The sequence below is a fragment of the Protomyctophum parallelum genome (assembly GCF_964188405.1).
Source record: "Protomyctophum parallelum genome assembly, chromosome: 21".
Taxonomy (NCBI): Eukaryota; Metazoa; Chordata; class Actinopteri; order Myctophiformes; family Myctophidae; genus Protomyctophum; species Protomyctophum parallelum.
The window spans coordinates 25,597,330-25,621,916 of record NC_139713.1 but is presented as its reverse complement, the minus strand read 5'-3'; the positions used below and the strand labels follow the sequence as shown (position 1 = coordinate 25,621,916).

The 24,587-nt window shown below is 44.1% G+C and overlaps 1 protein-coding gene across 2 annotated transcripts; it reads right to left on the bottom strand.

Annotated features, from left to right (window-relative positions):
• Positions 1–542: 542 nt before the first annotated feature.
• Positions 543–24,249, bottom strand: slc27a6 (solute carrier family 27 member 6). Of its 2 annotated transcripts, none has more exons than XM_083794269.1 (11): positions 23,766–24,249; positions 21,812–22,044; positions 21,094–21,303; positions 19,348–19,506; positions 11,811–11,935; positions 9,378–9,572; positions 5,714–5,804; positions 4,029–4,227; positions 2,857–2,954; positions 2,305–2,435; positions 543–2,094 (listed from the first exon to the last, which is right to left on the bottom strand). In XM_083794269.1, exons 1-11 carry the CDS (start codon positions 24,014–24,016, stop codon positions 1,918–1,920), a joined length of 1,869 nt encoding a protein of 622 aa, XP_083650395.1. In that variant the 5' UTR covers positions 24,017–24,249; the 3' UTR covers positions 543–1,917. The 2 variants fall into 2 exon arrangements, with proteins under 2 accessions (XP_083650395.1, XP_083650396.1); XM_083794270.1 differs by lacking the exon at positions 23,766–24,249 and adding an exon at positions 22,450–22,616 and having other exon boundaries at positions 21,812–22,417.
• Positions 24,250–24,587: the final 338 nt, after the last annotated feature.

Below are 24,587 nucleotides of genomic sequence, written 5' to 3'. Positions count from 1 at the left end.
GATAGGAATTTGGAAATAACTGGAATAATGCATTAAGCAGTAAAATGTGTTTTTCTGACAGCTGAATAAGAAAAGTCCTGTAAAAAAAGAATACAAATGTTTTGAAAAAGTTACTAGGCTAAAATGCCACCCAATAGTAGGAATGACCCAGTTATGTATAAAACGTCTAATAAAACACAATATCGGGTTAAGAAAAATATGAAAATGCACATTTACTTCATATTGCTTTATACACAAAGTTACATTATTTCCACCTGGTCCCACAATTGAGTCACAGGTATTATAACTTAAGTGTATTCCATACAAGCGCTGAGAAGTCTGATTCGTAAATGACTTTGTCATGTCACTCACCGAAAATAGCTGAGTGTGCAACGTGCCGATATGATAGCGACGCTATCTTATATTTTCTGTCTGTGATGCATCATATGAAGTAGTATTGGGGCATAGCAGCGGCGGCCATTTTCTGGTTCCTTTTTCCCAATTATATTAATTTAAGCCAAATCAAGCCACCCAGGATCCTGGTGAATACCCTTTGTTTGGACTCACAGAATCAAATGTTTCATCATCATGATGCACCAGGATCCTGGGTGGCTTGATTCTGGAAATTCATCCATTCTAACAATTCATTAAAAAAATGGCCACCACTGTTATGCCCTATACTATATTGTAGTAGTAGTCAACTGTAGGTCGGAGAGGCTCAATGTCGGTATCGGGAGTCTAGCGCCGGGGATAAACTCCTGTGAGATGGACTGCTGAGGTGGAGCGCAACGCATACCATCAGCATCCCAGCACTCGCCGCAAGACTTGCCACGCCCAAGCCACGTTTATCCTCCGCTGAATTGGTTGGAGGTGCCCGGCATCAAGTGGTCGAGAGGCAAGTGCTCTACCGACTGAGCTAAACCATCGGTGTGGACGTGCCATGCAGCCTAATGTGAGTGTGTCAGCAGCAATACCACTGACAGTGTGGATATGCAGAGACACGCATATCAACCACGTAAACCTATAGATGTGCCATTTGAGAACTGCCAAATTGGCTATTCAGTAGATTATCAGTGCTTTGTCAGAAGATTGTCAGTGAAATGTTAATTCTATACAGATTCCCTGAATAGTTAAGAGTTCCTCTGCTGGACACTTCTTTTCAGTAGCAAAGCAGTAGAATTAGAAAAGGAAAAGATCAGGAAAGCGTGAAGAGTTGGAATGGTACATCTGTATACTTCTTTTTTTTTTTTACCTCTCAAAAAATAGCATAGACTTGAGCTAGTAGTTCGGTTATTGTTGCCATTTGAAAACACAGATTAATTTGAAACATCAAGCTGAAGATAGTCCTCTGGTAAAACAAAAAACAAACTGAAACAAAACTACAGAATTCAAATCCTGTGATTGAATTATTCCGGTAAGTTTGGTAACGTTTTAAACGTTACCTATTAAACCCTAACCCTAAAGAAAACCCTAAAAGAAAGTATGTATAGTGTACACAGATGAAAATTAGCATCTCTGCTAAATCCGGTGCATCTATTCTACATTGCATTTGTTCATAATGTCCATTAATATGCTTTGTCCCATCAAAATAAACAGAAAGTAAAAGTATCTACAAGCTTACAGTGTATGCACCGAGACGGGTCGTGAGTTTGTAGATAGCCTATTTCTGTTGCAGAGACATCAGTGTGGAAACTAAATAAGGCTTAAAAGGTTACTGGCTTTGTTTTATCACTGTCCACAGACAGGTTCAACGCAACATGGATACAAGTTCCAAAAAATGAAGGCTTCCCGACACGTTACGTGCTTTCAGTGCAAAAAAAAAGATCCGGGCAGACCTTGGCGGCAGCACGCGTAACCATTACGAAGCCTGGCTGTGGGGCGTCCCGGGCCGTGGCCCGTGGCGAGCGTTCGTTATAACAGACATTGTCAAAGTGTTCGTTACAACTTCCTCTCTCCCGCCAGGATGCTCTGGTACAAGGCGTGTGTGAGTGGGACGTAGCGCTTCTCCGAGGCGTCCAGGAAGTACAGCGGGTCCGTGACAGCGGACGGGTCAAAGCCGCTCTTCACCAGCTGAAACTTCTGCTGCTTGAAGGTGCCCGTTATCTCCATGTGTTCCTGCAATGAAACGTAAACACTGTTTACTAATAACAACCTAACTAGCACTTGCCCTAGCCTCGACAACCATGCAGGCGCATGCAAAGGCTAAAACATGTAATTTATTTAGCTAGTTAGTTTCATTGTACAGAATACAGATATTCTACTGTTAGACGGATGTTCTTAGCTTGCTTACGATCCTTGATGACTATTTCTATGCATTTGCTGTACCTGAATGCGTATGAAGATGGGACGGGCGTAGGCCGGCAGGTCGTTCGCCACATGATCGAACAGTTTCCTCCCGTCGAAAGCAATACCTGCTCTTATGATGACAGCGGCCATGCCCGCCCTGCCTTCATTTCCTGTGGACCGCGCACGCACGCACACGCACACGCACACAGTATTTGTATTTTGACTTTGTATATGCACACATGATATGGACAAACCTGCACCTTGACATGAACACAGAGAATACACACATTTATCGATAGACCAAGTCTAGCGATATTGAATGGAAAAGTAATTAAACACCTCTTTCTCTTTTATCTTCTTAAAGTTGCTAAATGCAATGCACAAGTACTTAGTATTGATACAATTGAATATGCAAAGTCAAACGATACGTTTACTTATCCATGATATACTTCAATTGTTGAAATTAAAATGTATGCACCGATGCAGTTACTGTATCGTTACAATGCGCGCAAGCACGTGTGCACGCACACACACACACACACTCACACACACACACACACACACATACACACACACACACACAAACAATACCTGGAATTTCCACACCGTAAACATTGACTTCCTGGATGAAGTCCACCAGACCCACTGTTTCTGCCACCTCGGTGGTCGCCACGTTTTCACCTTTCCACCTGACAATCAGCCAATAGAAACACACAATTCAGTATGACCTTAATGAGTAATCAGTGACCCAGAGGCATGCATCAGAGCAAGATGCACTTCCTCGGCCCGGGCGGTTAGCTCAACCGTCTGGGCACCTGGGCTGCTGAGCCAGCCGGACGGCGTGCCGCGGGTTCGACTCCCGATCCCGACGGCATTTGCCGTGTGTCTTACCCCCATTTCCTGTCAGATTACTTTCATCCTATCAATAAAGGCAGAAAAAGCAGACATATATAAAGGCTAGATGGCTCAAGGCGGAGTCTCTGACGTAGTTCACCCGTCAGCCATCTTGCTTCGGTACAGTATGTTCAATGGCAGCTCAAACAAAAACAGTCATAACTCGCTCAAATCTTGATGGTTGGTTTATTACAAACGTCAACGTGGCTATGATTCAGGACGCTTATCTGCTTAATTTAGTTTTTTATATGAACGTCGTATAAAAGCATAAAAGTATGCAGACGTCTCTGACGTTTATAACAAATTGAGCAAGTTGTGATTATTTAAAAGTACATGCCCCATAGACACAATGTTATGCTGCCCCGAGGTAAGATGGCCGCCACGTAGCAACGCCGTTCTCCATTGGCCAGAGCGCGGGTGAGCCATCTAGCTTTCTTATATATATATCTATGAGAAAGAGCCCCCGCCAAAAAAGATGCACTTCCTCTCGTCTACCTGTAGCTGTGTTGATTCCATCGACTTAAAACTGACGAAAAATGTCCGTCGACTACCTTTTTTCACAGACGAAAACTAAATAAAAAATAAGCTATGATGACTAAAACTAAGACTAAATATATTGACAATTTTGTCAACAAATATAACTAAAATGTTAGGGAGGGGCTAGTGGAGAAGACATCCAGTAGATTAGTAGAACTATAAAAGATTCTTGTTTGGTCGCACTTGGGTGTTGGGTTGATACTAATTGAAATTTCATTCAAAAGACTATATGATTGAAACTAAATCCAAATTTGCTGTCAAAATTAACAATGCCCACCAGGAGGGCCCCTCTGTCCTTGAAGCAGATGAAGGATGCACTTCCCCTGGCCTACCTGTAGGTGTCTCCCACTCGGTCCTTGAAGCAGATGAAGTCGTCGCAGTCCTCGGCCATCAGGTCGCCCGTATTGACGTAGGCGTCGCCCGTCACAAACACGTTCCTTATCAGCTTCCTCTCCGTCAGCACCTTGCTGCCGGCGTAGCCGAAGAACGGGCTGGTGGCACTCACTTTGGACAGCAGCAGACCCGTCTCGCCTGGGGGACGGAGAAAGAAAATCTGGTATCAGATGCAAATCATGCAATCAATCTATAAACGACCAATATGTACATGCGCCCCAATGTATTAATGCCATGCCACTGCACAGCAAGTTAAAAGCCATTTGAAAGCTTCTTTATAGAAGAGTCAAATCTACACTGTAAAATCTGTGTCCATTTAACTCTGACAGTATGAACAAAATTACCCCATCACACCCTCTTATGGACATGAAGCAACAATGCAAAGACCACAATAGGCCAGTCAATCTAAGCTAAAAAGGGGCATGACCAAAACATTGTGTTTGTTGTCATGATTTGTCACGATCCGAGTTGGCTTAAATTTGTCCACGGCTGTGATGAGGTCAGCACATTTGGGCAAGTGGCTATGGCCGTTTCTAGCCCAAGGACTGTTTTTCATGCAAAACTAATGCTTGCAATTGACTCAGAATCATGAATAACCCCTAGTTTGACATGTCACATGCTACTTAAAGCACAATTCAAATTTGAAATGTTTGCCAAGTTTGACAGGTTTTTAATGGTACCCCAAAGTTCAACCCCTGAATTTACCATAATCCAAAATGTATATAATAATCAATTTTAATGCTATTTGGATGATCCTAAGGATCATAAAAAACGATTTCTATTGCAATGTCTTTTGGGTCAAATGATTGACTGGCCTACAATGTCATTTCCGAGCTGCTACCCGTCGCACACAACGTTCACCAATCAATTGTCTTGTCTTGACGGAGCGTGACAAATTCTAGTAACAGCATTGATTTCAGAACCGGAAGTGTAGTTTTAAGACTTTTAAGGCAGAACTAATTACATTTTCTCTAGAAACAGGCTTTATCAAATATGAATGAATATAATAAACGATAATAAACACCCTGACAGTAAAGTTCTTATATGAGGTGATTTAAGATACTGCTGTGGGGATTTCAACACATTATGCTTATGTTGACGTATGATTGTATTGATACTGGTGAAGATGATCAAATACACCAGTGGTTTTCAACCTTTTTCATATCAAGGCCAATTATATATTCAGCATTTGAGCCACACGGACCACCATTATTTTGATGAGATTTAACTTCTCAGACCCAAGATTTAGAATACCTTGTTGTCGTTGAAAACAATTTTGTCCACAATTCCATGCTGTATTGATGTTGGTATACCATAGGCGAGACAACAGGCAAGCATTGATCAAAAATAACAATTCTTCTACATTCTCTAATTATGTAGACTTCTTGTAAATTACTGTATGTAATGCAGATATTTAACAATTTAACAGGTTTCATTTTACACTGTCAAGAGTTACGGACCTAGGCTATATTACAAACTCTCCATCATTTAGTTGGGGACCCCCTCAAGGACCACTGGTGGTCCCTGGATCACTGGTTGAGAACCACTTAAATAAAAATAAACGATATGGTACTGGAGTAAATGTACTTAGTTACTTTGCCACCCTGCTGGTGGGTGAGCTTACCCTTGTTGACTCGCAGACAGAAACCGTGGTGGTCTTTCACAGGCTCGTCCTTCACCATGTCATACTGCACCAGGTCATACTTGAACAGGAGCTGTCAACAACACAAGGAGAACAATAATATGCTTTTGAGTGAACATTCACATTTTCCGTCCTATTACTATAGGCGGGACAATAATGCGCAAAAACCCCCCGGAAATTCCCTCCATAGCCCCTCCGATCAAAGATTAGGGTTTTATAAGGTCCCAAAGATCGCAGTTTGCTTATGATTCTTGATGACTATTTCTATGTATTTGATGTATTAAGATGTGTTGTTCTTGCTTACTGTAAATCACTCTGGATTAAGAGGGTCTGCTAAATGCCAACTGTAATGTTTCCCAAACATGGGGATGCAGACACATTGTTATCTTTTGTTTCCGACAAAATATATTATTATTATCAACTATTACATTATTCATTATTCAAAAAACTTTCCTAAAACACTGACATTTATTTCTACCACTGAGCAGAACAGTTGAATTTGACCTTCAGGCAGCAGTACCTCTCGTCGACCAGTAGGTGTCCTACCCAACCACCCAAGTTCCACCTCCAAGCACCACCACAGTAGCCATATGGCTTATGGCTTATTAGCCAGGCCACCACCACAGCTGTGTGAGAACCACTGATTTATAGTGCTTTTGTGTTGATTAATGTGTGTGTGTGTGTGTGTGTGTGTGTGTGTGTGTGTGTGTGTGTGTGTGTGTGTGTGTGTGTGTGTGTGTGTGTGTGTGTGTGTGTGTGTGTGGATGGATGGATGGATGGATGGATGGATGGATGGATGGATGGATGGATGGATTTTATTTTGTCATTGGACACAAGTGTACAACGAAATTAATATGTTGGCATCAATCCAAATGCAATACAAAGAAATGGTCATATAGTACTGCAATAGTTGTTAGTATTGGCAAGAGTAAAAACAGTAGGAAAACTAGAAAAAGTGCCCTTCTGGGCACAGGTCTCCACCAGGATAGGAATGTAGGACATTGCAGCTTGCCTTCATCTGGTGGTTGGATAAAAGGGCAACAAAAGTAAAGAAAAACACTTTTCGGCCAGTTATAGCGCCACCTTGAGGCTGAGTTGAAATTGTTCATGTGGCATTTCTGGATCTGGTGGTTGAGGTCTTGAGGCATCTGTAGCCCTTTCGCCTCTGTGAATGGGAGGGGTGGAACAGTCTGTTGTTGGGGTGGGAGGCATCCTTTATGATACTAAGGGCCTTAGACCGGCAGCGCTGCTTATAGATGGACTCTATTGTTGGCATTGAAGAGCCCATGATACGCTGCGCAGTTTTCACCACCCTCTGCAGTGTTTTCTTTTCCGCAACAGTACAGTTGCCGTACCAAGCTGTAATGCAGTAGGTGAGTGTACCCTCGATGGTACAGCGGTAGAAGTTCTCCAGAGTCTGGTGGGAAAGCTTAGCTTTCCTCAATCTCCTCAGGAAAAAGAGTGTGTGTGTGTGTGTGTGTGTGTGTGTGTGTGTGTGTGTGTGTGTGTGTGTGTGTGTGTGTGTGTGTGTGTGTGTGTGTGTGTGTGTGTGTGTGTGTGTGTGTGATCAGCCAATCATCAGCCAATGTTTTTGTTCACACAGACCCACAAAGCTGGGCATAGGAACTTAATGCAAGAAGGTGCCCATGCTGTGCCATGTCCAAATGTTCAGACGAGGAAAGGAGTTTTGGTGCATGAGAATATAATCAAATTACCATAAAGGAGGTGAAGATGATTTAAGTGCCTTCTGTTTTGCCTGATCAGTGAAACGGTAAGGCTACGGTAACAGATTAAATGTTAATGCTCTTAACCTTACAGCAGCTTTGGTGGATTAGCAGCATACCCAGCATACTACTAGGCATACCCATGCCTACCCATGCCTGTGTGTGTGTGTGTGTGTGTGTGTGTGTGTGTGTGTGTGTGTGTGTGTGTGTGTGTGTGTGTGTGTGTGTGTGTGTGTGTGTGTGTGTGTGTGTGTGGCCGTGCGTGCATGCATGCATGCATGCGTGCGTGTGGACACATCGTTGACCCATGCCTGTGTGACCTGTGTCTGTGACCCAGCGACCTGGATAATACATCTTGTTATTCTTAGTAAATAAACCGACCACCACCACCGCTCCCCCCACCTGCTTAAGATCAAAATAAAGTAGCCACATGCTCACGCTGAGAGGGACTTGACGGCCAGGTCACTGACACTTGACTATAAGACTAAAAGACGAATATTTTGGTATTTAGTCGACTAAGACTATAGTAACATTAAATTATTACTAAATAGGGACTAAAACTAAATGGTGTGCTCAAATGACTGAGACTAAATAAGAATTTGCTGTCAAAATGTACACTTCTCCCAGTACAACTGGGGACCCCCCAAAATAATCATATTTGAGCTACAGTAGGTATCCCCCTAAAGAAATCATATTTGAACTGGGGAGTTCCCACTCCCCAGTTCTCCCCACCCTGACAAGCATGTGGAATGTAGGAGTTGAGGCATTGCATTTAGTTTGACAATTTGTTGTTTGACAAATGTTCGACAGTTTTTATAGTATAATTTGTTGATGACTTTTCATGCCGAAATGGTAATTTTTGCATTCTTTCAACTATTAAAAATGTCTTAAAACTCCTCAAATTGTCACTCCACTGTCTTCTGGAGACCCCCCCAAAATATGTGGGGGACAGGTTGAGAACCACTGTTATAAAGTAACTAAGAAAACTACGTGATAGGAAAAAGAATCACACTTTATTTTATTTACCCAAACATTAAAAGTCCATAGACCTTGCTGCCACATGACGTCATTTATGAAAGCCAAACGGTTGGAGGTGCTAGCGCCCCTACCTCAAAAAAGACTCACCTTGGAGCGGCCCTACTGGCCAAAGCTGGAGCTGCAAGCGGGCGTTTTTTTGCCCGTGCATGTAGCATGAGTAAGCCCCGCGGAGCTGGGGTTTAACACAGAGCACTTTAAGCGCTTCACGGCGCCGATGAACTCACCCTATAGATGGCGTTGGAGCGGCCCACGGCGCCGATGCACTCACCCTATAGATGGCGTTGGAGCGGCCCACGGCGCCGATGCACTCACCCTATAGATGGCGTTGGAGCGCCCCACGGCGCCGATGAACTCACCCTATAGATGGCGTTGGAGCGGCCCATGGCGCCGATGCACTCACCCTATAGATGGCGTTGGAGCGCCCCACGGCGCCGATGAACTCACCCTATAGATGGCGTTGGAGCGGCCCACGGCGCCGATGCACTCACCCTATAGATGGCGTTGGAGCGGCCCACGGCGCCGATGCACTCACCCTATAGATGGCGTTGGAGCGGCCCACGGCGCCGATGCACTCACCCTATAGATGGCGTTGGAGCGGCCCACAGCGCCGATGCACTCACCCTATAGATGGCGTTGGAGCGCCCCACGGCGCCGATGAACTCACCCTATAGATGGCGTTGGAGCGCCCCACGGCGCCGATGCACTCACCCTATAGATGGAGTTGGAGCGCCCCACGGCGCCGATGCACTCACCCTATAGATGGCGTTGGAGCGGCCCATGGCGCCGATGCACTCACCCTATAGATGGCGTTGGAGCGGCCCACGGCGCCGATGAACTCACCCTATAGATGGCGTTGGAGCGCCCCACGGCGCCGATGCACTCACCCTATAGATGGCGTTGGAGCGCCCCACGGCGCCGATGCGTCCCGTGTGGTTCATGAAGCACAGGTTGCCCTCGGTGGAGCCGTACAGCTCGCACATCCGCACCTCCCCGAAGCGTGCATGGAACCGCCGCCACACGTCGGGCCGGAGGCCGTTGCCTACGCCCATCCACACGCTGTGATGGCGCTCCCCATCAGCCTGTGTGGAGAGAGAGAGAGAGCATTTATAGCAGTGGTTTTCATACCTTTTTCACATCAAGGTCCATTATTAGAATGTTGTTGTCGTTGGATAAGATTTTGTCCACAATGCCAGGCTGTATTGACGTTAGTACCAGAATAACTGTTTTAAATGGTTGGCTTGTGATCAAATAAAAAGAATATTCAGATTGTGAGTATTTTATATTTACTTGTTTGTGGTGCTTGTTCATTGTATCATAGAGGGTATGCGCATGCATAAAGTAAAGTGAGTTTAACAGCGTTTAATGCAATCCGTAGGCACTCAGTAGGCGTTCCACTTCCCGCACAACTTTCGGGTATGATGTTGATGTCACACGCATACCCTCTATTAAAGTTAAATGCCCTTTTCATATATTGAAGTTTAATATAAATACAATTAATTAATTAGTGATTTATGTTTATTTATATATAAATGTGCTTATTGTAAGATGTTCTCTAATAGAAACTTGAATCAAGTCAAAGTAACCAGTGGTGTGTGTAGGACTTGTCCCTAAAAAACCTGATCGTCTGGGGCTGTACTTTTGGTGACGTAATTGTGGGGCCTGCCTGTTTACACAAACAAACGAGTTTCCCGCAGTGAACGACTGTCAGAAAGCAAGTCTTTCTCCTGGTTAACACGGTGAATGGGAGTGAAGAGGAATGCCATGCGTAGACGCGACTGACAGACTGCCACCGTCAAAGACGGCCTGTGTTAAGTCTGAACAAAGAGCGCTTTTGACCACGCCATATTCACACAGAATCACACACACACACACACACACACACACACACACACACACACACACACACACACACACACACACACACACACACACACACACACACACACACACACACACACACACACACACACACACACACACACACACACACACACACACACACACACACACACACACACACACACACAGTCCCACTGTGTAGCTGGCCGACACTGTACATCGTAAATTCATGCCCAAACTTCATCATAGTGTCACACAAAAGTAGTAAATATAGCCAATCTACAAACTCAGAATGCGTTGCATGCAATGTGTTATGAGCTTGCAGCTCGGCTAGATTAACCTTTTTCCTTTCTTTTCTTTTTTAAAACAAAAACTGTTTTGGACATACAAGCTTCCCCCCTCCAGAGCAGAGATATATATTAATCCATTCATGGATGATGGCTGATATAATAATAATAATAATAATAATAATAATAATAATAATATGATATGATATGGCTACATTACTGCTAATAGATGACACATGATCTATGTACTGTAGCCCATGCATAACTCCAAGTGCAGATGTTATATTTTGTATTTTATCTGGCTTTTTACTTCTTTTGTCTTTGTCTTACTAATCTCGTACACTGTGTATCTGGCTCCTCTGCAGTGCTTCTATGACGTCAGAACGTCCATCAACCACCAATAAAGCTGTGGAGTTTGCATGTTCTCCCCGTGTCTCCTAGGGTAGGTACGTTCACACAAAAACATGCAGTAATCATGCAGTAATCGTGGTCTCTATACTGCCTCCCCTTGGCGCTGTCTGTCTGTCTGTCTGTCTGTCTGTCTGTCTGTCTGTCTGTCTGTCTGTCTGTCACACACACACACACACACACACACACACACACACACACACACACACACACACACACACACACACACACACACACACACACACACACACACACACACACACACACACAGTCACACACACACACACACACACACACACACACACACACTCCAATAACTCTCTCTGATATACTGGGTAAGTGCATGCATAAAGTTAGTGGCAAATCGCAAAGTGAGTTTAACGTTGTTTAACGTCATTTCATGCAATCAGGTTTTTCTGTTTGGATGCATGTGCTGTCAAGGCCAGAATGTAGCATAAGTAGGCATGCTGCATTCCCGCATAACTTCCGGGTGTGAGGATGATGTCACATGCATAGCCTCTATAGAAAGAAAGCTGTTCTAGAGAGAGAGAGAGAAGAGAGAGAAGAGAGAGAAGAGAGAGAGAGAGAGAGAGAGAGATGGAGAGAGGGAGTAAGATGGTGAACTGAGGTCAATCAGGAGGATTTAGTAGTATATTGCGTGCGTGCGTACGCGTGTGTGTGTGCATGTGCCGTGAGTGCGTGCGCTTGTGTGCGTGCATGCGTGCGTGTCTGCGTGCGTGGCATGCGTGCATGCCGTGTGTGCATGCGTTGCGTGGACATTACCTTGGGCTGGTTGCAGAGGTAGCGGCACAGTTCCCCGATGTACTGAAAGATTGTCACGTTGTGTTTCCTGCAGTCGTTCCAGAACTGTGAGGCAGAGAACTTCTTCTTGAGGACGCACGTCCCGCCTGGAATGACACAGCAAACCAAATGCAGCACATTCAGTCACGTCCCACTTGGAATGACACAGCAAACTGAGCTGATCTAAAAGCTTAAAGCTTGTAGATCTGCTATTTCTGCTATTTAAAAAAAATGCATGGGCAACGAATGACGATCTCAAATAATTGCGATTAGGCGATTATGTAAGGCCTAACAGTCACACTGGAATGATAGCCTCATAATTGGCTATTTCTTCAGCTTTTAACCATAGATACAAAAATATATAGACGTCTCATTGGTCGCTGCAGTTCGTTGGAGCGACCTGTCTCTAGCGGGAGGAGGAAGTCAAGCTGAAGTGCTGAACTTAAGGCATGCTGCGTTGCTGCCACTCAAGTGACTACTGGCCAATCACAGCACGTCTTTTCCGGGACTTCCGTTGACATTGCCAAAGCAAGTGCCGCTGGGAAAGAGGGAGTCACGCCTCTGATTGACCTACCGAACGTCCCCTTCCATTACAGACCCTCTGATTGACCTACCGAACGTCCCCTTCCATTACATACCCTCTGATTGACCTACCGAACGTCCCCTTCCATTACATACCCTCTGATTGACTACCGAACGTCCCCTTCCATTACAGACCCTCTGATTGACCTACCGAACGTCCCCTTCCATTACATACCCTCTGATTGACCTACCGAACGTCCCCTTCCATTACAGACCCTCTGATTGACCTACCGAACGTCCCCTTCCATTACAGACCCTCTGATTGACCTACCAAACGTCCCCTTCCGTTACAGACCCTCTGATTGACCTACCGAACGTCCCCTTCCATTACAGACCCTCTGATTGACCTACCGAACGTCCCCTTCCATTACAGACCCTCTGATTGACCTACCAAACGTCCCCTTCCATTACAGACCCTCTGATTGACCTACCGAACGTCCCCTTCCATTACAGACCCTCTGATTGACCTACCAAACGTCCCCTTCCATTACAGACCCTCTGATTGACCTACCGAACGTCCCCTTCCATTACAGACCCTCTGATTGACCTACCAAACGTCCCCTTCCATTACAGACCCTCTGATTGACCTACCGAACGTCCCCTTCCGTTACAGACCCTCTGATTGACCTACCGAACGTCCCCTTCCATTACAGACCCTCTGATTGACCTACCGAACGTCCCCTTCCATTACATACCCTCTGATTGACCTACCAAACGTCCCCTTCCATTACATACCCTCTGATTGACCTACCGAACGTCCCCTTCCATTACAGACCCTCTGATTGACCTACCGAACGTCCCCTTCCATTACAGACCCTCTGATTGACCTACCGAACGTCCCCTTCCATTACAGACCCTCTGATTGACCTACCGAACGTCCCCTTCCATTACAGACCCTCTGATTGACCTACCGACCTACCACTCAGAATAGCCAAATGGCATTGATCACGCCTCCAGGTCTTAAGTTAAGTAATAAGACCTGGTACAAAATACAGCCCTTCGTCTACAGATAAAATGTTATTTTTGATTAACTAAATATCCTCTAGTCTAAGTGCTACATTCAAGGATGAGGCCTGCACCTGTAACATTTTATTCCACATGGTTTTCTATCTATTGTACCACACACCTTTTATAACAATATAGTTATTATTAATTACTGTACATACTGTAAGTGTAAGGTTCCTATTCTTAAATTAGCCATTGATTGTGTTCTGGCCCACCATCTACTGTTTGACAGAGTTTGGCCCAAGGCCAAACTTACTTGCGGACCTGCCCTAGTGTATATACCAATATTTTCGGGATACCAAACCTAACGCAGCAGTCACATCACATTCATGTGACTGGTCATGGACCTGGAGTTTGTCTAAACATTTAGTTCCGGAGAGGTCCTCCTCAGTGTTAATGTAACTCTGAAGTGAGTACAAATGTCCATGTGGTTACCTGTGCGTACACACTTTTGGACTGACTGTTTATCCTTCAGTTTTATTTCTGGCCAAATCCCTCCAAATATAGTAAATCCCTCCAAATATAGTATCAACTATCAACTATTCGTCTGTGAACTTTTGATAGCGTTCCTTCGACAAACAAACAGAGGTGGGTTTTGGCACTGGTGTAAAGTGCATTTACTCAAGTACTGTACTTAAGTACAATTTTGATTTACTTTTACTTATTTATTGGAGAATTTCCAATTTGCAGTAATTACTTCTGCTCCACTATATCTCAGAGGCAAATATTGTATTTTTACTCCACAACAATAATTTGTAAACTTTAGTTACTAGTTACTTTGATAATTATTACAACAACATACATTTCGAGGAAGCAATCTGATTGGTTGAAACAGCCTTCTAGCCTGGCTACATCTGTCATTAAAGGACCACTTCACCACTAATAATCATGAAAAAATGGCGCAATTTTTTTTTCTACTCTGTCTGTGTCTCATAGGAGGGCTGTGGGCAGTTCAGAAACTGTCCTCCAGTGAGGATGGGGAATACAAGCTAATAGAAACTGCAGGCTTTCTAGTCCTGAAAAGTTGCAATGCGAAAATGGAAGCCATCGTTCTCATGATAATTAAAACATTTTTGTAAAAGAATATTGTTTAAAAATAAATCTACCTAATGATGATGTCACTACTGGTGGACACAGCCCTCCTATGAGACACAGACTGAGTAGAAAAAACTTTATCATCATGATTATTAGTGAGGACCTGTTATATGAAGATAGGTTGAAAAGTGGTGAAGTGGTCCTTTAAAAAAATAGGATTTTTCTAGGACATTTTGATGCCACTACTTTTGTACTTTTACTCAAGTACATTTTGAATTCTGGTAGTTTCCTTGTAACAAAGTATATCTATATTGACTTTTCAGACTTTTCCCACCACTGTATTTTGGGACACATGAGGTCATCCAAAGCGCATCACACAGGCAGACGGTACAGCTCAGGCGTCGTGCCGCACTGTGCTTTCGGGTGGAGGACGCAGCGCAAATATGACTGTAAATAAAAGCACAGATAAGGCTATTGGAGATCACACAATGTCCTCCTTTAGAGGTAACGTCCTAGTGTCCACACGCAATGTTTATCACGGACATAGATGGACGTTGTCCTGTCCACTCTACTGTAGATACATAGATAGACCTTTTATTGATCCAGTGAGAGGAAACTCAGCTGTCATAGGAGTATGAAAACATAGGACTGTCCACTTGTCCAGTGCAGATAGGAGTATTAAACATAGGACAGATAGCGGTACAGAAATACATCTGAAACTTAAATAATGAGAAACATTAATGAAAAATACGATGGCGTAAACGGGTAGTAACATATTAAAGGATTACAAATTTCTATTTTACAATTACAAGTTAGTTTAAATGGCCACTTCACCCCTTTTGCAACCAGATCTTATTTTAATGATGTTTAGCACACAAGAAACGTTTTTGGATATGTTAGTGCCTGACGCCATGTTCATGACCAAAAAAGAAAATGTGGTCACACTTCCTTCCTGGACTACAAGTCACACCTCCAAACAGCCTCCCCCTAGTCAAACACACAGACTTCATTATATTCTGGCCATAGGGTGCAACTGTTATGTATTACAAATACTATTAACATAAGTGAAGTGCAGTTTCTTCCAGCGGTGAAATGTCCCTTTAAGGTAGCACTTGACCGGCAGCGTCCGTATTCTGGGTAGATGGTTCACCAAAGATAGCAGATAGCTCCCAACTTGTGAGCACAGAACAGATTTTATGTGGATAGAAAAAGAACAGTACGGTGCAACTGAGGTCCGTTTTACAAACTGTAGAGCGTCTAAGTCTAAAGGTCATTACACACTGGCGAATTAGCGACGCGATGCGAATAAGCGATCTGAAAATGCGAAATATTGCATGTTGCAGTTCGCCTGCGAATCTCTGCAAAATACGACACCAGAGCGAACAAATAAAAGCGAAAACGGTCGCATTTTCGCACATTCGCACATTCGCCACTGATGTGGAAGCTTGCATGGACTTCAATTGGTTTTTTTTAAATGCGAATTATTCGCACGAATATATCGCGTCGCCAATTCGCCAGTGTGTAATGACCTTCAGTGGTTAAACTGAAGTAATATTGATACATTGATCAAAATATTATCCAAGTATTCTACCGGAGTCAGCCGGGGTGCGACCTGCCTTTTCCTCCCAATACTTTCACTGGCGAGTGACGTCAGTGGGTTTTGTAATAATAATTACAAAAATAATAATAATAACCAAAATCTACAAAGTAACGTTTTCATATAAATGTAGTGGAGTACAATATTTGGATCCGAGATGTAGTGAAGTAGAAGTAAAAGTATTGGAAATTGGAAATACTCAAGTAAAGTTCAAAATTGTACTTACTGTAAGTACAGTACTTAAGTTATGTACTTAGTTACTTTCCACCACGGTCATTAATCTCACAGAATCTGGCAACACTGGCGTGCATGTGCATGTGTATGTGTGTGTGCGTGCGTGCGTGCGGCGCTGCTTGAACAACAAGCCAACTGTGCAGTGTACACGTGTGGTTGTGCACGTCCTCGCTCATTAAGCCCTTAATAGTGAGACACAGGGTCCAGTGAGGCCAAGCTCTTTGTTCATCATCACATCATAACACAGGGCTCTGTCAAAGGACCGCTCTGTTTTCCTAACCCGTTGACATGTACACTCACAAAAAAGGACTATTATGTAATCGGGTGCTTTTCAACCCTTTTCATATTGATGTCCATTGTTTATTCTGCATTTGAGCCGAATCAGCTGAGAGCCTCTCAGACCCAAGACTTATTTTGCTGTCATTGGATAAGATTTTGTCCACAACTTGGATAAGATTTTGTCCACACGACTTATTGTACATTAAGTAATCCAGATGTTTAACAATACTTTTAACTCTTGACCCTTACGGGTCCATTTGAACAGCCTGCCAGAGCATGTAGTTGACTCCATCACAGACAATGGAACAGCCTACCAGAGCATGTAGTTGATTCCATCACAGACAATGGAACAGCCTGCCAGAGCATGTAGTTGACTCCATCACAGACAATGGAACAGCCTGCCAGAGCATGTAGTTGACTCCATCACAGACAATGGAACAGCCTGCCAGAGCATGTAGTTGATTCCATCACAGACAATGGAACAGCCTGCCAGAGCATGTAGTTTATTCCATCACAGACAATGGAACAGCCTGCCAGAGCATGTAGTTTATTCCATCACAGACAATGGAACAGCCTGCCAGAGCATGTAGTTGATTCCATCACAGACAATGGAACAGCCTGCCAGAACATGTAATTGATTCCATCACAGACAATGGAACAGCCTACCAGAGCATGTAGTTGATTCCATCACAGACAATGGAACAGCCTGCCAGAGCATGTAGTTGATTCCATCACAGACAATGGAACAGCCTGCCAGAGCATGAAATTGATTCCATCACAGACAATGGAACAGCCTACCAGAGCATGTAGTTGACTCCATCACAGACAATGGAACAGCCTGCCAGAGCATGTAGTTGATTCCATCACAGACAATGGAACAGCCTGCCAGAGCATGTAGTTGATTCCATCACAGACAATGGAACAGCCTGCCAGAGCATGTAGTTGACTCCATCACAGACAATGGAACAGCCTGCCAGAGCATGTAGTTGACTCCATCACAGACAATGGAACAGCCTGCCAGAGCATGTAATTGACTCCATCACAGACAATGGAACAGCCTGCCAGAGCATGTAGTTGACTCCATCACAGACAATGGAACAGCCTGCCAGAGCATGTAGTTGATTCCATCACAGACAATGGAACAGCCTGCCAGAGCATGTAATTGACTCCATCACAGACAATGGAACAGCCTGCCAGAGCATGTAGTTGACTCCATCACAGACAATGGAACAGCCTGCCAGAGCATGTAATTGACTCCATCACAGACAATGGCCTTCAAGCCTTTAAACACAGAGTTCATAGACATCTCCTGACCACCCCGCCCCCTCACACTGACTGTTGAGCTGCACTGAACCGTATGAACTGCAATTGAGTGTGGTTGCCTATCTCTATAGGAATATTGTTCAATTAGAAGAGTTGAGTTGGGTATGTCACCGTATAGACTGGTATGCGCACGGCCGCACGCATTAAGTCAATGGCAAATCGAGTGGCAAAGTGAGTTTAACATCGTGTAACGTTGTTCTTTTTGCCACACATAACTTCTGGGTATGATGATGATGTAACTCGCATACCAGCTATAGTGTTCAATCAGATGTGGGCAAAGCCTCCAAAAGCCTTGGGAAAAGTTCAGAATCGCTGGCCAACCGGAGGGGAGAATAGAGTTATTGCACGATTTAAAAGTTTTTAAATGTTTTCACAGATTTAAGTGCAATAACAATAGTCTGCTTGCCTATAGGCAACCACACTAATAAATAAACAAACAGACAGACAGACAGACAGACAGACAGACAGACAGACAGACAGACAGACAGACAGACAGACAGACAGACAGACAGACAGACAGACAGACAGACAGACAGACAAATGTTCCAAGCAGCCCTGTCATTGCATTGATTACACATGCAGGGTAGGGTGACCAGTGACCACTGACATCAAAGACCGGCAAAGTACCATGATAATGGATGTACTCCATGCATGTACTAAGGGACGACAACCAGTGCTGGACAGACAGTAACTACAAACTAGCATTTACGTTCAGAAATATCTTCCACTAAAAATTAACAAGAATTAATGCCGGTCTGTCCAGTCACTGCCATAATGTACTGTCAGGACCTGTGTCCTCAGTCTGTGACTTCTTCACCTGGTTGGCAGTATGTAGAATATGACTTAAACATCATTTTACATATTGCGATAATTCTTCCGGAATCAGCGCGTGTGTGGACAGCTTCCCTTTGTGCCGTTTCAGAAATCACACATCAGGACTCACCACATTTTCAGTGGTGGGAAAGATTGTACCAGTGTTGATTTTTACAGCAACTTTTTATGTTGTTTAAGTCATATTTTAGTCACCTGTCAGTCTAGTTTTAGTCGACTAAATATCATAAGATTTTAGTCGATTAAATGTACAGTTGCTTTTGTCGACTAAGAATTAAATTTATTTTGGTTGCCCTTGATGGAGGGCAGCATGCTGAAAATAGCAGATCTGCAAGTGCTGCGCCATGTTATTTTCAGCGCGCAACAACTGAGCACTACCAAACAAAATGTCTTTTAGTTCTACTGGATCGCCATCCCTAACATTTCAGTCTAGTTTGTAACTATTTGTTGACGAAATTGTCATTATATTTAGTCATAGTTTTAGTCATCATAGCTTACTTTATATTTCGTTTTCATGTAGCTTTCCTCTGTGAAAAAAGGTAGTCGAGGAGCATTTTTCTAATAGTTCTAGTCGAGGAAATCAACACTGGACCGTATCCCCATATGGAGTAAGGTTGTTTCTTTTGGGCCTACCCAGCTCGATGGTCCCTCCGATGCCGATCATGGAGGCAGCACTGTGGTACAGAGGCAGGGGGATGTACACCACGTCCTTCTCTGTGGCTCCGAACGCCCAGAAGCCCGCCGCCGCCTTCAGGGTCTGCAGGTGGGTGATGACCGCCGCCTTAGGGAGGCCTAGGATAGGGACACGAGTGTTGCCAGGTTTTGTGTGACAAATATAAACGCAGACACAACACATAAAGATGATGGATGATTATTTATTTGGACTTCTATCGCGACCTGGCTACACCGGGAGGCTGGCAGAACCTTCTCTAAAAGAGCCAGGACAACACACTTGCCATAGCAGTTTCCCTAGCCTCAACAACCTTACAGGCGTATGCAAAGGCTCAAATTATGTCATTCAAATAGCATGTTATGTAGATATATCACTCTATACTCATAGTTTCATGAGTATATGAGTTTCATTGTATATGAATAGATGTTAGGTTCTTAGTTTGCTTATGATTCTTGATGAATAGCTATTTATATGAATTTGATGTATTAGCATGTGTTATTCGTGCTTACTGAAAGTCGCTCGGAATTAAGAGCGTCTGCTGAATGCCTATTAAATTGTAATTGTAAACTTGTACACACAACTCAACCTTCCACCGTGTTGATTTTGACAGCAATTTTTGATTTAGCTTTAGTCATAGTCTGTTGAATAGAATTCCATTTATGTTTTAGTCATATTTTACCGTAGTCATCTGATTTTTTTTAGTTTTAGTCAATTCATAGGGTTGAAGTGGTTAATTCATGTTTAGTAATAATAATAAATATCTACAAAGTAACTATACGTTTTCAAACAAGTAGAATAATATCAGGTCACATTGCGATGCATTGTGATTGTAGCTTGTAGATCTGCTATTTTCAAAAGATTTGTATACATTTGAAAACATTCTGCATAATAAGTACTTTTACTTTTCATACGTAAGTACGTTTTGATGTCAATACTTTAGTACTTTTACCTTATAAATCCTGACATACCCTGTATGTTTTCTGACAAACAAAAAATATATATTATTATAATTATTAAAAACCTACACACAATGCATAGGAGGGGCTAGCGCCCCTCCTATGCACAGCACAGAAACGTGAATACTAACCCTAACTCACCACTGAAGATGTTTCTGGGTTACCTTACCTACCGGTGGTCCTGGAGGTGAAGGTGTTTCTGGGTTACCTACCGGTGGTCCTGGAGGTGAAGGTGTTTCTGGGTTACCTACCGGTGGTCCTGGAGGTGAAGGTGTTTCTGTTACCTACCGGTGGTCCTGGAGGTGAAGGTGTTTCTGGGTTACCTACCGGTGGTCCTGGAGGTGAAGGTGTTTCTGGGTTACCTACCGGTGGTCCTGGAGGTGAAGGTGTATCTGGGTTACCTATGTGGTCCTGGAGGTGAAGGTGTTTCTGGGTTACCTATGTGGTCCTGGAGGTGAAGGTGTTTCTGGGTTACCTACCGGTGGTCCTGGAGGTGAAGATGTTTCTGGGTTACCTACCGGTGGTCGTGGAGGTGAAGGTGTCTCTGGGTTACCTACCGGTGGTCGTGGAGGTGAAGATGTTTCTGGGTTACCTACCAGTGGTCCTGGAGGTGAAGGTGTCTCTGGGTTACCTATGTGGTCCTGGAGGTGAAGGTGTTTCTGGGTTACCTACCGGTGGTCCTGGAGGTGAAGATGTTTCTGGGTTACCTACCGGTGGTCCTGGAGGTGAAGGTGTTTCTGGGTTACCTACCGGTGGTCCCGGAGGTGAAGATGTAAAGGGTGTGGGCCTTAAGGGAGGTGGCGTGGCGCAGCTGCGCAGGGATGGGCCGGGCCGACGCGGCGTCTATCTTGTCCAGCAGCGTGAGCACGTGGGCAGAGTCGGTGCTCCGCGTCATGGACCACACCTTGATGTTGTCCTCCTGCAAGCTGGGCAGGATGTCCTCTAGAGAGGACACCAGGTCTAGAGGGACGGGCACGTACACACACACGCACAAATGCGCACAAGCATGCACACGTGCGCGCGCACACACACACACACACACACACACACACACACGGCTCTTTCAATGCCTTTATACGCTCGCCCACGTGTTACAAACGCCTGCACCGTGCACCAACGCATGACACGCTGTGTGCTTCCCCACTGACTTAAAGCGGTCATGTCTATGCTTTTGCGACTACACATAGTTCCACACAAACGAGCGCGCGTCCACCAGCCGTCCAGCCCCCTGTTTTAGTTTTAGGCATAGTTTATGTTTAGGCATAGTTTTACTGAGGTTAGGCAGAGTTGCAGGGGAAAACTTCCCCCCTGTCAGGTGAAAAGAAGCAGCTTGGACTCCTCATGCATTGAAGGTCAGCCTGTTGCTTTTCCCAGGAAGCGTAGACAATTGACACTGGGTGAAAAAAATGGGTTACAAAAATCATGGGATAATAAATTAAAACAAAAGAGAGAACCAACAAGTACGCACCTGCTCCGACCACCAGCGAGGTGGCTCCGCAGCAGTGGAAGCAGTGCAGCAGAGCCCTGGACCTGACGTTGGTGTTGAGGAAGGCCACGGAGCAGCCCAGCTTCCACAGGCCCAGCCACACGGCCACGAAGTCCGGCTCGTTGCTCATCAGCAGTGCCACGGTGGCGCCCCGCTGCACCGCCGCCGCCGACAGGAACACGTTGGCCACGCGGTTGCTGCGCTCATCCACGTCCCTGTGTCGACCGGTGGACAAAATATGTCTTTTTTACTCAACCCTAGAACACTAAACCCAACTATGATGTCACTGAGCATCATGAAGCTACTCAGACATCATCAATGTTAGATAATGATGTCTTATCTGTTTACAAACTAATGCCCAGTGGTCAATGTCCCATATCCTCCTGAACTTTGGCCCATGCCATATAGGTCATTCATATTGTCACCTTACTCTTCAGTCTTCATATCATAGTTTTACTCTTAGCCTACTGCCTGTTTACTCTGGGTTGTTCTCCTTATCATTAATGTCATGTCACCATCCACGTGCCTAATCATCTCAGCCCTATATTATCCTTTATATTATTTTATCATATTTATATTATGGATTTCCTGACAGATTTAATATCTTATATCTTGTTGACTCCTTATTCAGTCTCCATGTTGTCTGCCTCCAGCCACAAACTTGCCATAATGAAGAGGGGCCAGAGTGAGTAGACAGACTTGGTGACAAATTATAATGAGCAAGGACCAATTATATTTAAGACAGGTTGAAAGTGTTGATTGATTTTACATCCTTTAATGAAATTACATAATTGTCTCCACCAGACCGAAGGCATGGGGAGTATGTTTTGCACTCTGTCCGTGTGTGTGTGTGTGTGTGTGTGTGTGTGTGTGTGTGTGTGTGTGTGTGTGTGTGTCCATCCGTGTGTCCGTCCGTCCGTTACCAGCTAATCTCCGTTGGCCCGATCCATGCCAAACTTTGCACACACAATCTCTAGATGCCAACGATTAACCTAGCCCCAAAGAATGGCCTGTTATAGCGCCACCAGGAGGCCGACTTTTGTAAAACATTTTTTTTGCCATTACTCCTCTCCTCCAGATTTTGTCCAAAAATCCCGCAAAACGTTACACAGTATCTCTATAGTCATGTGCTCAAGAAGGATCTGTCCGATATTTCATATTCCATCCTAATTGGCTAACATTGGCTTTCAAAGTTTGCAGGACTGGCCCGTTTTGAACAAAAAGCCTCAAATCATGAAAGCAGAGTGCAATTTACGTGAAATATTTTATGCACTTTCCTACTGGGCTGAGGAATATATCCCACCATTTTCACATTGGCCTTGATGAATAAAAAATGTTCAACCTGAAAATTATGATGATTATGATGAATGCTGCTAAATGATAAGCTATTGTGCCAATTGTCTAAGACAAGACCCTGAACCTATGTCTTCTTTACATTACATCCAGTTCTTTATCATTATTGCATTGCAGTTTATTATTATAATTTATTATTATTATGCTACTACTATATTATTATTATTACTACACTTTTATATTAGTTTTACAGTTTTTTATAGCACAATTTTGCAGAACAAGTCGGTCCCAACAACATCTGCTTGTTGTAGCTAGTGTTAAAGTTAGTGACATATAGGAAGAAAAGAAAAAAGAAACAAATAACTTCTTGATTCTGATGCAAATCAGAGCAGGGCGAACATATAACATCATGCATAAATAAACAAACCGGTGTGACAGAATGAATTGATTTGATGAATTGAACAATGTGGACCCTGTTGTAAACAAGTGTAATGCTTAATTGGGTCGTCCACTCACAGTTAACAGTCTTTGTATTGAGTTTGTGCTTGAAATGTACTGTAAATTCTGCAAACTGTTAATAAATATTTCAATCAATCAATCAAAAACAGTCACTCAATAACGCGCTTTGTTTTACAACTTTTACCGGTAGGTGTGCGTCTCGTCCCCGTAGATGATGAACGGCCGGTGGGGGATCCTGGCCGCCTGGAGCGCGAACTTGTCGGCCACGGTGGGCACGGAGCCGCGCATTCGGTAAAGCTCCAGCCGCACGCCGCAGCTCACCACCCGGCAGAGGAAGAGCGTGTCCCGCCACAGGTAGGGGAAACACAGCCTCTGCACCGCTACGAGCAGAGGCAGAGCCGCCGCTAACAGCCAGACCCACCAACCGACGACCATGGTGGCGGACTGGCGGTGATGATGCCCGCGAGAAGGGCCACCAAGCCGGCCAGAACGAGCGATGGACGGAGAGACTCGCGGAGTCGGTCACACACAGAGAGACAGTGAATACTCCTGTCTATCTTTCTGTGTGTGTACTGTGTGTCTAACAAACTACTCTGAAAATCTACACACTTACTACCACCAGTGTTGCCAGGCTTGGCTTTGCGAGAGAAACAAGCAACCATAGGTTATAGTGCACCAAACAGTGGGTCGGGTGTGGGTCGCGGTCGCGGACACATTTTTATGGGTCCCTTACTTTATTATTATTATTATTATTATTATTTTTGAGTAGCCCAATATAAAAAGGGTATAGCCTTTTTATATTGGGCTACAATTAAAAATTTATTTTGTTTTATTTTGATGTTAACTATGTGGCAGCACATTCTCAGTCATTTTCATGAAGAAATCAAAGAAAAATCAAAGAAATTCCATACATTAGAAAACAAATGTTTGTAGTACAGATAGGCTACTGTATATAGTGAAAAAAGCCTGTGTCAAGCTTGTAGATCTGCTATTTTCACTAGTTTGG